Source organism: Aquarana catesbeiana, linkage group LG01 (genome assembly GCF_042186555.1).
Source record: "Aquarana catesbeiana isolate 2022-GZ linkage group LG01, ASM4218655v1, whole genome shotgun sequence".
Classification (NCBI taxonomy): domain Eukaryota; kingdom Metazoa; phylum Chordata; class Amphibia; order Anura; family Ranidae; genus Aquarana; species Aquarana catesbeiana.
This window is the reverse complement of record NC_133324.1, coordinates 372,870,113-372,883,664: the sequence shown is the minus strand read 5'-3', so window position 1 is coordinate 372,883,664 and position 13,552 is coordinate 372,870,113. Positions and strand designations below refer to the sequence as shown.

The window sequence follows — 13,552 nt, the reverse complement described above, 5'->3', positions numbered from 1 at the left end:
GCTTTTTCATTTGTCCTCTGGTGCATGAGAGTACAGGCCCCATGAATCAGTTGTGATGCCTGTAATGGAGTAATGACTGTTTTGCTTACTTAATGAAGGTATTTAATTTGAATAAAATGTGTTTTCCTTTTTTTTTTTTATGCAGATTCCACCTGAGTTTGATTTCTCTGCACACAAATACTTTCCTGCGGTAAAACTGGTATAAGGAATTGGCGGAAAGACACTACTGTAATCCATCGTCCATGGAGTGTGGTTTTGGTCTGTGTGTGGTGGTGACTGCAGGGCCCATTGTAAAGACAAATTTTCTTTTTTAATGCACTGGTTACTTTTTATGTAAAGCCACAAGATGTGGACCCGTTTTGTAAATCGGCTATGTTGGATCTATTTCATGTGTGCAAAGGCCTTTGTTTTTCATTAAATATTTAAAATACACAATGTGGTTTTATTGAGATTTTGTTTACGTTGCTTTTTTTTTTTTTTTTAATGGACCCTTAGGTCTTGTTTACATTGGACGTATGCATTTGTGCCTTGTGTAAGGACCGTGTTTATCTGCACGGGGATTCACATGTGTTCCATGCAACCCTGTCCCCTGGGTGTGTTGGGGGGGCTGAGAAACCACATGGATGCCAGGTTGGGAGCAGTGGCTGAGTCCCTGCTGACCACTATGGGACTGCCTGCATGGAACACATGTGCATTTCCATGCAGGTCTACACAGCCCTCACATGGGGCATGGCTGCATACACTCTGAACAAGGCCTTAGGTACAGCCACATTGAGGGATCCTCTCTCTGGGAGCAGTGATTTGACTTTGCTTGCACATGACATTGAACATTAAGTATAGGAGAAGGAATAACCCTTTATTTCACCCATACTGAAATAGAAGATTGGAAGCAAGGATATGTTTTGTTGCTCTAGCCAACAAATTAAATTTCCAAGAAGGTCATCAACACTTATGGCAATGTGTGCTGTCACTTACCTGAGGTACTGTGCATCCAGAAATTATTCATAGCGCTTTACTTTTTCTACAATTTATGTTTACAGCCTTATTTCAAAATGGTTCGATATCTTTGCAAATTTATTAACCACTCCTGGACTGCCCCACATACATTTACTGCAGCAGGGCGGCCTGGCTGCGCAAAATCACCTATAGGTGCATGATTCGTGCCCGCCGTCCCCATGGCAATCAAGTTCGATCAGGTCCAGGCCATAAATCATTGGCCTGGACCTGATCGTTATCGTGCTGATCAGTTCTGGTGAATGGCAGAACATCCTGTGCCTGTAATGTGAGCCCTTTTCGGTCAGCGTGAGGGGAGAGAGCATTAACAGTGAATACACAAGCACTACACTGACACCAGATCACATAGGCACACATTTAACAACCCCCCCCTTAACACTTTCACTCCCTGTCAGTGTCACCAAGTAGTGTACAGATTTTTTTTTTTACTGATCACTGTATTGGTGTCACTTTTGATGCTAAATAGCGTATGGGGCCGTTAGCATTAGTCTGCGTTAGTCCCAGATAGGTTTAAGGTACCTGGATCTATACTAGTAAAGGATTGCCGCCATTACTAGTATTAAAAAAATGCTATAAATCTATCACCTATTTTGTAGACGCTATAACTTTTGCGCAAACCAATTAATATCCGCTTATTTTTATTTTTTTCAAAAAATATGTAGAATACATATTGGCCTAAACTGAGGGAAAAAATTGTGTTATATATTTTTGGGGGATATTTATTATAGTAAAAAACAATGCGTTTTCAAAATTGTCGCTGTTTTTGTTTATAGCGCAAAAAAAACGCACTATCAAATACTACCAAAAGAAAGCTATTTGTGGGGGGAAAAAAAGGTCAGTTTTGTTTGGGTACAATGTTGCACGACCGTGCAATTGTCAGTTAAAGTGGCACAGTGCCGAATCACAAAAAGTGCTTTGGTCAGGAAGGGGGTAAATCCTTCTGGGGCTGAAGTGGTTAAAGAAAAAAAAAAACATAGGGGCTGGGGTGGACAGAAGGTGGATAGCCCATATGCTTCTGTGTATATATTATTCAGTTTTCTTGGCAGAGATTTCTTCATCCACGTCTATCGATGCAAATGGAGGAATCTGTTCGGTTTAAATTTTTTTTAATGGGGAAGGCATCTTATCACATCGCTCTTGATGTGGTCAGATGCTTTAAGGGTAGAGGCGATATCTAGAGTCTAATAGACGCCACATTTTTCAAAAAAGAGTACTTGTCACTACCTATTCCAATCATTGGATATTTACATTCCCTGTAATAACCATAGAAATGATAAAAAAATGAAATAGACAGTGTAAAAAAAAAAAAGCAAAATAAAAAAAAATTACAGTCCTCCCATGCTTGCACGCAAAGGCAATGCAAGCATCGGTCTCATGTCGTATGTAAACAGCAATTGCACCATGCATGTGAGGTATCACTGCGAACGTCAGATCGAGGGCAGTAGATTTACAGAGGTCTACTGCTAGAATTAAAGTGTAACCTGTAAAGGCTTCTAAAAATGTATGTAGTTTGTCGCTGCTGCACAGGCGTGCGCAATTTTAAAGCATGTTGTGTTTGGCGTCTATGTACTCGGTAAGATCATCTTTTATATTTTACCAAACGTTTGGGCAATAGTGTGTTTTGTGCACTAAAATTCAAGTTTTTTTTCCCCAAAAAATTGCGTTTGGAAAATTGCCGCGCAAATACTGTGTGGGGGAAAAAAAAAAAAAAAAATGCAACATCCACCATTTTAATCTGTAGGGCCTCTGTTTAAAAAAAAATGCTAGAAAATTTACTTTGAACTCCCAAACATATCTTTGTTTGGGTACAGCGTTGCGTGACTGCGAAATTACCAGTTAAAAGCAGCACAGTGCCAAATTGCAAAAGTTCTTTGCTCAGGAAGGGGGTAAAAACTTTCCAGAGCTGAAGTGGTTAAATAAAAAAAAAATCCTATGTACATACTGTAAGTATTCGCAGCCTTTGCCATGACACTCAAAATTGAGCTTGGGTGCATCCTGTTTCCACTGATCATCCTTGAGATGTTTCTACAAGTTGGAGTCCACCTGTGGTAAATTCAGTTGATTGGACATGATTTGGAAAGGCACGCAGCGGTCTATACAACCCCTGGCAAAAATTATGGAATCACCAGTCCCTGAGGATGTTCCTTCAGTTGTTTATTGTTGTAGAAAAAAAGCAGATCACAGACATGGCCAAAAACTAAAGGCATTTCAAATGACAACTTTCTGGCTTTAAGAAACACTAAAAGAAATCAAGAAAAATAATTGTGGTGGCCAGTAACAGTTAGATTTATAGAACAAGCACAGGGAATAAATTATGGAATCACTCAACTCTGAGGAAAAAATTATGGAATCATGAAAAACAAACAAAATAACACTCCAACACATCACTAGTACTTTGTTGCACCACCTCTGGTTTTATAACTGCTTGCAGTCTCTGAGGCATTGACTTAATGAGTGATAAACAGTACTCTTCATCAATCTGGTTTCAGCCTTCTCTGATTGCTGTTGCCAAATCATCTTTGCAGGTTGGAGCCTTGTCATGGACCATTTTCTTTAACTTCCACCACAGATTTTCAATTGGATTGAGATCCGGACTGTGTGCAGGCCATGACATTGACCTTATGTGTCTTTCTTCAAGGAGTTTTTTCAGTTTTTCCTCTATGGCAAGATGCATTATCATCTTGATAAATGATTTCATCATCCCCAAACATCCTTTCAATAGATGGGATAAGAAAAGTGTCCAAAATGTAAACCTGTGCATTTATTGAAGATTTAATGACAGCCATCTCCCCAGTGCCTTTACCTGACATGCAGCCTCATATCATAATTGACTGTGGAAATTTGCATGTTTTCTTCAGACAGTCGTCTGCATAAATCTCATTGGAACGGCACCAAACAAAAGTTCCAGTATCATCACCTTGCCCAATGCAGATTTGAGATTCATCACTGAATATGACTTTCATCCAATCGTCCACAGTCCACGATTGCCTTTCCTTTGCCCATCGTAACCTTGTTTTTTTGTGTTTAGGTGTTAGAGATGGCTTTTTTAGCTTTTCTGTATGTAAATCCCATTTCCTTTAGGCGGTTTCTTACAGTTTGGTTACAGATGTTGACTCCAGTTTCCTCCCATTTGTTCCTCATTTGTTTTGTTGTACATTTTCTGTTTTCAAGGCATATTGCTTTAAGTTTTCTGTCTTGACGCTTTGATGTTTTCCTTGGTCTACCAGTATGCTTGCCTTTAACCACCTTCCCATGTTGTTTGTATTTGGTCCATGTTTTAGACACAGCCGATTGAACAACCAACATCTTGTGCAACACTGCGTGATGATTTACCCTCTTTACCTACATACTAACAAGCAGATTTAATCTGATGCAGGTGTTAGTGTTTGTAATGAAAATTTACAGGGTGATTCCATCATTTTTTCCTCAGGATTGAGTGATTCCATAATTTATTCCCCGTGCTTGTTCTATAAATCTAACTGTTACTGGCCACCACAATTATTTTTCTTGATTTCTTTTAGTGTTTCTTAAAGCCAGAAAGTTGCCATTTGAAATGCCTTTAGTTTTTGGCCATGTCTGTGATCTGCTTTTTTTTCTACAACAATAAACAACTGAAGGAACATCCTCAGGGACTGGTGATTCCATAATTTTTGCCAGGGGTTGTATAAAGGTCCTACAGTTACCAGTGCATGTCAGATCACAAACCAAGCCATGAAGTCCAAGCCATTTAGACCTCTGAAACAAGATTTTATTAAGGCACAGATCTGGGGAAGGGTACAGTGTCTGTGATCTGCAATTTTTAGCAGTATTGCGACAAACAGATCGGAGACTTTTGAGACCATTGGCATTTATACAGCGATCACTGCTATAAAAATGCACTGATTACTGTGTCAAATGTCAATGGCAGAGAAGGGGTTAACACTGGGGGGGGGGGGGGGGGGGCGGCAGTCAAGGGGTTAAATGTGTGTTCTCTCAGCATGTTCTAACTGTGGGGATGTGAGTGACTAGGAGAATTGCCATATCGTTTTTCTTACTTCGTAGGAAGAAACTATTTGGCTCCTCTGCTCTGACAGCACAGGGATTTGTGTGTTCACACACACACAAATCCCCGTGCTGGCGCTCGTGCCCGCTGGCCACACGCATCCAGTCACCTGCCGTGCGCCCTCTGGTGGCCAAAAATGCGTAGGATGTACCCGTATGGGATTTCGCTCAGAAGAGCCATTGTGCCACAGTATTGACTTTGAAAATCTCCCTGCACTACTTTGATCCTACTTCAGCCCACTGAAAATCGCCAAAGTCTTAACTAATCTGACTTTGGCATGCGACTTGTGCTCTGATCTTCAAGGGGAACACCATGGCAAATAAAAGGCATGGGCTGGCCTGGTATGCTCTTGAAGGGGGAACCCCCACGCTGAAAAACTGACGTGGGGTCCTGCTTAAAATCCATACCAGACCTTTTTCCAAGCATGCAGCCTGACAGGTCAGAAAAAGGGGGGCGACGATGAGCGCCAGTCCACATGCCCTCAACATGGGGGTGGGTGCTTTGGGGCAGGGGGGCCTTGCACCCCCCCCAACAGCACCTTGTCCCCATGTTGATGAGGACAAGGGCCTCTTCCCAACAACCCTGGCCATTGGTTCATTCACAAAAAGAGGGCCCTCCTTGTTAAAGGGGGCTTCCTGATTCCGATCTGCCCCCAGACCCTGACAACCAACGGCCAGGGTTGTCAGGAAGAGGCCCTTGTCTTCAACTTGGGGACAAGGTGCTTTGGGGTGGGGGGGGGTTGCAAGGCCCTCCCTGCCCCAAAGCACCTCCATGTTGAGGGCATGCAGACTGGTACGGTTCCAGGGGGGGCAGGCCTCTTGCTCCCCAAACAGCGTGGGGGTTCCCCTTAAAATCCATGCCAGACCCAAAGGGCCTGGGTATTGCCAGGGATCAAAGTCGGATCCCTGTTCATTGAAGTCAGATGGCTGCCTGACTTAAAGTCACAGGGCAAAGTTGGATCCACAGTCGTATGACTGTCGTGTCATACCAGTGTGAACCTGGCCTTGAGGGATGTAATTAGTGACAAAGGCACTTCAACAAAGTATTGAGCAAAGGCTCTCCATGGGATTTGTTTTTCTTTGTTTTTTTTTTTAATTTGCAAAGGATTTCAAACAAACTTCTTTCATGTTGTCATTATGGGGTATTGTTTGTAGAATTTTGAGAAAAATAAAGAATTTTGGAATAAGGCTGTAACATAACAAAATGGAAAAAGTGCAGCCCTTGTATATGAAAGACATCTTACTGCCTCTTAAAATCTACTTACTGAATTGTAATGAGTTTTAACTTCTTCTCATCAGTGTGATTGGAATGACAGTTTGCTTACTAGAGTTGTATCATTTGAAGATTATTCTATAGACTATCAGGATACAATTATAGTAACTGCTACCGGAGACTTTAAAAATGTAAGTTCTTGGCCTATGCTCACTTATTAAAAAAAAAAAAAAAAAGTGCCCAGACAAGTCAGGATACTCCATCCCTTCTTTTGACCATTGCCTTGTAAATGTTTACTTTATTTTTCCCCATCAGCAAGCTCATCATACAAACTCTGTGGTAGACAGCTGCAAAATCCTTCAATGCCTGCCCTTGCTGAGATATCAGTGTCATTTAGTTCTGATTACAACTCTGGAATTATCTTACAAAGCAAATAAGTGTTCACCTCTAATGTTGGGGTTACCTAGGTATGTGGATGCTGCTGCAATATGTAAAACTTAGGGCTCGCTCACACCAGGTGGTGCACCCAACTGGTGTAGTGAACAGCCACTGCAAATCAGCCTGAACAAATCATTGGCAGGCAGCAACTTTGTACATATAAATGAAACCCTGAGCAGCTGCATGAATACAGAATGCCTGTATATGGCCCTGTACAGATGTAGCTGCTGCGCTTCTTGTGTATTTGCATATGGCCACCTCCTACCATTGATATATACAAGATGAATAGTGGTGGTTGTATGTTGCCCCTGTCACTCCAAGCAGAAAAAAAAAAATGCAGCCATGTGCATGAAGCCTTATACATTTTATTCCACAATGACATTAAGTCCCTGATAACGTTTCCTCGTTGGATAAGTAAATGAGACAAACAGCTTGCGTCAGAGTGTAATCTCTATTTTAATACAAATACAACAAAAAAGTCATAAATTAAAAACCACTGCTGAACAATTTAACCTATGCCATACAATACAGTACTATCCCATTTAAAATTACAAATTATTCCTATGAAAGTAAAAATAAATTGATTTTCTTTTTTTAAAGAAAAATAATTAGGAAAAGGAGCACTTAACCTGAACAAGTCCTGGTTCAGGAATTAATTTTAGCTACATTCATTAGTACATGGAACACAGTCATATGTTTGATATTAAGGCACAAAATCATGCATTTAGGATTTTGTAATACAGACGCTCTGGTGTACATATTTATGTAGACATGAAACATCTAAAAGCTGGCAATTTCAATGTGAAGTTTATTTTTATAATAACCTTTTGTGTAATGACTATATAAAACATGGTTTGAACCTTGATGCTGGGCAATACAGCATGAACCAGCATAGTCATCTATATGAACAGCAGGTGCTATTTAGTTGCCAGAACATACTCTAATTGGCTGAAGCCTAACTACAGTCTGCCCACTAACCTAGGGGGCATGCCCTATGCAAAATACCAGCTCTGCTGTAGGTTGCTGCTTAAACACGGTTGAGAACATTCAGCAATTCATTGCATTGTTGGATGTGGGGGGGGAGGTGTGCATAAGCACTGCAACATGGACAAAAGTATATATACATACACACATTGCCTGTAGCCCCAGTTCATGTCATACCAGGGTGAGCAAGAGCCCCTTGTCCAAATAAAAGGTATGAATTAGTATGTTATGGTGCCTGCTATTGCAAGAGACTGCTGGTTAATAATATACTGTCCAACACTAAGCTGCTTTAGGCCCAAAGCTGTCCTTACAAGTGCCAAAAGCAGGCGCTTACTGACATTCTTCTAAGCCATGGTTCAGTAAACACAGACACCCTGCTAAGCAAATGTTTCACTGTATGCCTAACTCACCTGCCAATGTGTAACGTAAAAGAATGCCAGTCTTTTCAGACATGGTGTTTTGGGCATATTAGCATCACTTCCCTAAAACAGAACAAACAGTATTTACATAGATTACCAATAGTAAGTTTCCATGAAGGTCTAGTGAGGAAAGCAGAAAATGGAGTCATCGCAGGTAGAGATAGAATAACCGCTCATGGGATACATACCGATTTATAGGAAAGAGAAGCTTTCAAAGATTTTGTGAACTGAACATTTTGATGCAGAAATTAAATAAGAAAACAAACCCATTTAAAAAGGCTTAAGTGGCTTTGTGAAATGACATAGTATTATGCAGTGCTGGGCATCTCTTTCACAAATGGGGAATGGAGCGACACGTTTTAACACAGCGAACATGTCTCTAGCATACATACCCTGATCATTTAGTGTGTAAATGTTAAAAACGAATCACTTTTTTTTGCTGGTGTCTGGAGTGCAGTTGCACCTACACAAAAAACAACCTTTTATATGTACCAGTAACATATTTTCTATCCAATACTTAAAAGTGGACCTAGATTCAACATGGGGACCCAATAAACACTGGGGTTGATTTACTAAAGGCAAATCCACTTTGCACTGCAAGTGCATTTGCTTTAAATCTTAGGGGTAGATCTGAAATGAGTGGAAGCCCTGCAGATTTTATCATCCAATCATGTACAAGCAAAAATGCTGTTTTTTTTTTTTTATTTTCCTTGCATGTCCCCCTCAGATCTACAGTAACTGCACTTCCAAGTGCAATTGCAGTGCAAAGCAGATTTGCCTTTAGCAAATAAAGGCTATAGGCTCACTTTCTATTACATTTGTTAGCTGTGGTTTATGTGTGGATCTGCATGAGCCCTTCTTTTTCTTTTCCATGGCCAACAGAGGGAAAATGAAGTAAGGCAGTGGCCACTGGGACCCCATTCACAGATACATATCAGGGGGACATTTTTGTAATGGCAGCCTCAAGAGAAACCAAGAGACTTAAAGTGCGTTTCTGAATTTAGGGCCAATATAATTACACCAAAATGGTTTGCACTGCCATTGCTCTTAAAGTATGTCTATCTGTTATTGTCATTCGCAGCTCCTACTCAAGGAGTCAGTGACCCAAACAAATCTGCAGGTAGGGAGTTGTGACTTCACTAGATGCTTATATTTGTAATGAGTCCCTGACCCAGTAAGCAGTGGAGATGAGCATAATGGCAAGGCAACAATGGAAGTACCCAGTTTGCTGTGTTGGCCAACTAAAGTGTTAGTCAACTCTGAACTGAATCTCTGTAATGGAAGTAAAACTGGGGGAAAAAAAAAAATCAATGACCTAATGACTTTTTATTTCTCTTTGGGAAACATTCCAGAGTTCAAAACTCTGTCCTCATACCTTTGACCAAGCAGTCACCCTCCTACAGCTGCATTAATAGCCAATGTATAATAATAATCAAAAATGGAAAGCGAGATCTGCTCATAATAGTAAGGGAGATGGGTGGCTCATAGAGCTTGTGTACAGAGATCTCATCTTTAGAGTCCCTGAGAGACAGAAAATGGTTGTTTATGTTACTATATACACAGTATTCTACAGTTCTGGGGATCACTAATTTAGTCTCACCATTTTTACTTAGCAAGACCTGCATTTGCGTTGGCTATGACTTGGAACATGTGTAATTTATTGGAAGAACTGGTAACTTCACAAACAAAACCTGATGGGAATTGAGAAATGTGAATGAATAAGGCAACTGCAAGATGTCAGATTCTATAAATCAAAGGATTGACAGTAAGGCATTAGCTTTTAAAAGAAAAAGTTAAGCACTATTCTGAATAATATTTTAGTCGGATAACTGTATTAATAAAAAATTTAATGATAGTATTCAATAATAAAATTCCTTTATATATATATTTTTTAAATAACATGGTCAGGGATGCTTACAGCAGCCATCGTTTAGTCCCATGATGTTCTTCAAAAAATATGAGATAAAAAGGAGTCCACTTACTGAATATTGTCCTATGTATAACCTGCCTACATACAGTATAGTTATCAGAATAAAATATGTTCTGTAATAGTGGTTCTTTATCAAAAACTCCAAATACAAAATTGTTTTAAATAAAAAAAAAAAAAAAAAAAAAAAATTTAAAACCTCCTTCAAGTCCCACTTGCTTGTGCTGAATTATGCAATTGTCTTGTTGACAGGAAAAGTCTTAGGGACAAAAAACAGTCTGATTTTGTTTCAAGAGTCTATGTGAGGGGGGAGGGAGCTCTTATTTTTAAGTTGGGTTGTCGTTGTCCTCTGCTTCTTGATCAGCTGCCTGTCCATTCAGTCCAATTTGGATTTTATCTGTAAAAAAAAAAAAAAAAAAAAAAAAAAAAAAGTTATGAAAGTTTAAAAAAACAAAAACAATTGTAGTTTACTGCATAATAACCAATATGTGGCTCTAACTTTTTTTTTTTAAAGAAGCACACTGAAATGGTTTTAGACCATGTATGTTCTTTATAACAGATCACTTCTATAAAAACTGGGGGGATGGAATATAAAAGTGGAACCTACAGCAAGCATGAAAGTACAACATTTCCTTTAACAGTCAATGGGGACTTAAAGAAGAACTTAAAAAGCGCTTAGCTAGATCAATATACCTAGCGATACCGAGCCACGTGGCAGATCTGTTTTAGGGCATGTTCACACCTGTGGACAGAGCAGCATTTTTGTGCAGTAGAAAAATGCAACTCTCTGTAGGGGGGCACAGAAAACAATGGACTCTACATGCTCAGTTCACACATCAATGCAGCTGTCAGCTGCAGGGCAGACTTGTTTGTAAAAAGAAGTTAAACTCGGCACAGTAAAACCAATGCAGCATTTGAGAACAAAAATGAACGATTGGTATATTATTGGCCTGCACAGAGACAGCCTTTGAGAGATTTTTTTTATTTCAGACGCCATCAATTTACGCTGCGCTTTACAAATAAATTTTACGGTCACATCAGTCTCTACCCTCAAGGAGCTTACAATCTAAGGTCCCTAACTTACATTCATACATACTAGGGCCAATTTGGACAGGATCCAATTAACCTACCAGCATGTCTTTGTAATGTTGGAGGAAACCGGAGTACCTGGAGGAAACCCACACATGCACAGGGAGAACATGCAAATCGTAGTATCGTGGTTGGGATTCGAACCAGCGATCCTTTTGCTGCTCAGCTAAAGTGCTAACCACTACACCACTGTGCTGTAATGAGAGAGATCTCATTACGTGTTCAGGTCAGTGTAACCAATGCTTTATTTACATTACATCTGTACAACACAAGTAAGACCTCTGCTCTGCATCCATTTTGAATTCTGTGGTGTTTTTCACTAAAGGAATAGACATTGTTCACTTATAGTTTAAAGCTGTATTGACTTCAATCAACCAATCGTGTGCTAGCAAAAATCCTATTTTTTTTTATAAGTTGTATCCTGAAAGTGAAAACAGGTTCAGTGTATTTACCATCATTAAATCTGCAAAGTGAACATACATTTCCTGTCGCATCATGGTAGCATACACGTTGGGTTGTGACTCAGTCTCCACAACCTGATAGGACCACATAGCTATAAATTAATGAATAGGCCCCCGCCCCAGTATTCTCTTATTTTTCCTCACCTGTCAGAACCTCACGGATCAACACCCCCTTACCGCTTCGCTCCAGCCAGGTTCTAGCCTCTCCTGGGTGGAAGTCCTTGTACAGCCTCTAAACGAGCTAAATGGAAGGAGCCCCACTCTGGTGATCTCAGGGGCACTCTCTTTCTCACTCTGTCTGATTGTCCACGGTATAAGCCTTAAACAGGCTTGATGTGCAGCAGCCCATATAAAGCCTTAAACAGGCTTGCTGGAGGAATGGCCACGGAACCCTCAGCTTTGGCCTCATGAAATAAGCCTTAAACAGGCTTAGTTGTGTGCAGCGGTCTCCCCCTCCCTTCCCCTTCTTCCCTCTTTCTACCTGCTGGGCTCTGTGGTCCTCACTGTCCTCCGTGGGCGTCGAGCGTCCTCGGCGTTCTCGCGCATGCACAGTGCGTCGTTTCAGGGCGCTCCTCTGCCTTTTCCAGCTTCCAAGATGGCGCCAAGTGTCTCGCGGCGCTACTGTGCATGCGCGAGCGCTCAGCGCTAATGGCGGCAGTTTAAAAAAGCCCAGTGTCAGTTTTGTATTGCGGCTGCTGGATGACTGACCTGAGACAGTTTTTTTTCCCCCTGAAAACGCTCTACAAAAGGTAAGTGGCTTGTTCTTTTGTTCAGCTGTCACTCTGAAACCCTTACTTCCTCTGCATATCACAATCATATTATATCTGCAGGGTTTTTTTTTCTATCCACTCCTCCACCATGGAGACCGCTGCCCCAGTAGATCACCGCCAGCCTAATAGGTAAGGGGGGGGGGGGGGGGAGACAAGGGTAAGTAGTGAAGATCGAAAAAGAGAGCACTGCTAATGCTACTTAAATTGGTCAGCCCTACCAGGTCCTCAGGAACGTCTACCTCAAGACAAAGGGAGACCTCGCATAGAAGGAGTCGCTCCAGACACAGACGGAGCCGTTCCTACCACAGGAGGAGCCGCTCGAGAGGGAGCCGCAGAAGGAGCCGCTCTAGATCATATTCTAGACACAGTCGATCCCGCCATAGAAGGTCGCCTTTATGCAGACCTCGTTCCCCAGCACGCCATTCCCGTCCCTCCAGGAACGCCTGCTGGATTTGTGGTGCGGTGGCTCTCCCGGATAAACTGGCCTGCCAAAAATGTCTAGAGGAGGCCACAAAAGAAAGAATCTCAGATACCGGAGAATCTGCTGGGGCTTTAGCTCCGCAGGCCTCGATGGCGGACGTGGATTTCTCCACCACTGCCTCTCCAGCCCGGGCCAGCACGTCAAGGGAGCAAGACTGTCTGATAATGAGGGTCTGGAGGTATCGGCCGGGTTCGACTTCTCTCTGATAGAACCATTTGTCAAATCGGTCAAAGAGGCGATAGGATGGGAGGAACCCCAGGAAGTTCAACCAAAACAAAGGAAATATTTCCCTCATCTTAAAAAGGATCCAGAAGCCTTTCCATTCATAGACAAACTCGATGACCTGATTAAAGAGGAATGGCAAAGACCAGAGAAAAAATCTAGTCTGAATAACAGACTTCTTAAACTATATCCACTCAAGGAGCCAAAACTTTGATGCGCCTAGCCAGGCACGTTACACTCCCGCTAGAAGACGCGGTAACATTCAGGGACGTGCTCGACAGGAAGATCGACACGGACCTCAAGAGGGCTTACCTGTTGGCAGGAGGCGCCTGCAGGCCTGCGATAGCACTGGCAGTGGTAGGAAGAGCCATCTCGAGCTGGTCTGCAAGCACCGAGAAGCTTGTATTGGAAGGTGCAGACCAAGAAAAAATAGTGAAAGCTTTGCAAGAACTAAGCTTGGCGGGCGACTTTGTGGCAGAGGCCTCGGTCGATA

At 41.7% G+C, this 13,552-nt stretch overlaps 2 protein-coding genes across 7 annotated transcripts in view; one reads left to right on the top strand and one right to left on the bottom strand.

Annotated features, from left to right (window-relative positions):
• The window catches only part of NAA35 (N-alpha-acetyltransferase 35, NatC auxiliary subunit), a 70,206-nt gene extending 69,771 nt beyond the window's left edge, over positions 1-435 (top strand). For all 4 annotated transcript variants that reach the window (XM_073633494.1, XM_073633483.1, XM_073633505.1 and 1 more), the window contains exon 23: positions 146-435. In XM_073633494.1, coding sequence (XP_073489595.1) covers positions 146-205 — 60 coding nt within the window. In that variant the 3' untranslated portion in view covers positions 206-435. The remainder of the gene's footprint in view (positions 1-145) is intronic.
• Positions 436-7,143: 6,708 nt separating this feature from the next.
• The window catches only part of GOLM1 (golgi membrane protein 1), a 160,344-nt gene continuing 153,935 nt past the window's right edge, over positions 7,144-13,552 (bottom strand). For all 3 annotated transcript variants that reach the window (XM_073633447.1, XM_073633431.1, XM_073633437.1), the window contains one exon: positions 7,144-10,433. In XM_073633447.1, coding sequence (XP_073489548.1) covers positions 10,363-10,433 — 71 coding nt within the window. In that variant the 3' untranslated portion in view covers positions 7,144-10,362. The remainder of the gene's footprint in view (positions 10,434-13,552) is intronic.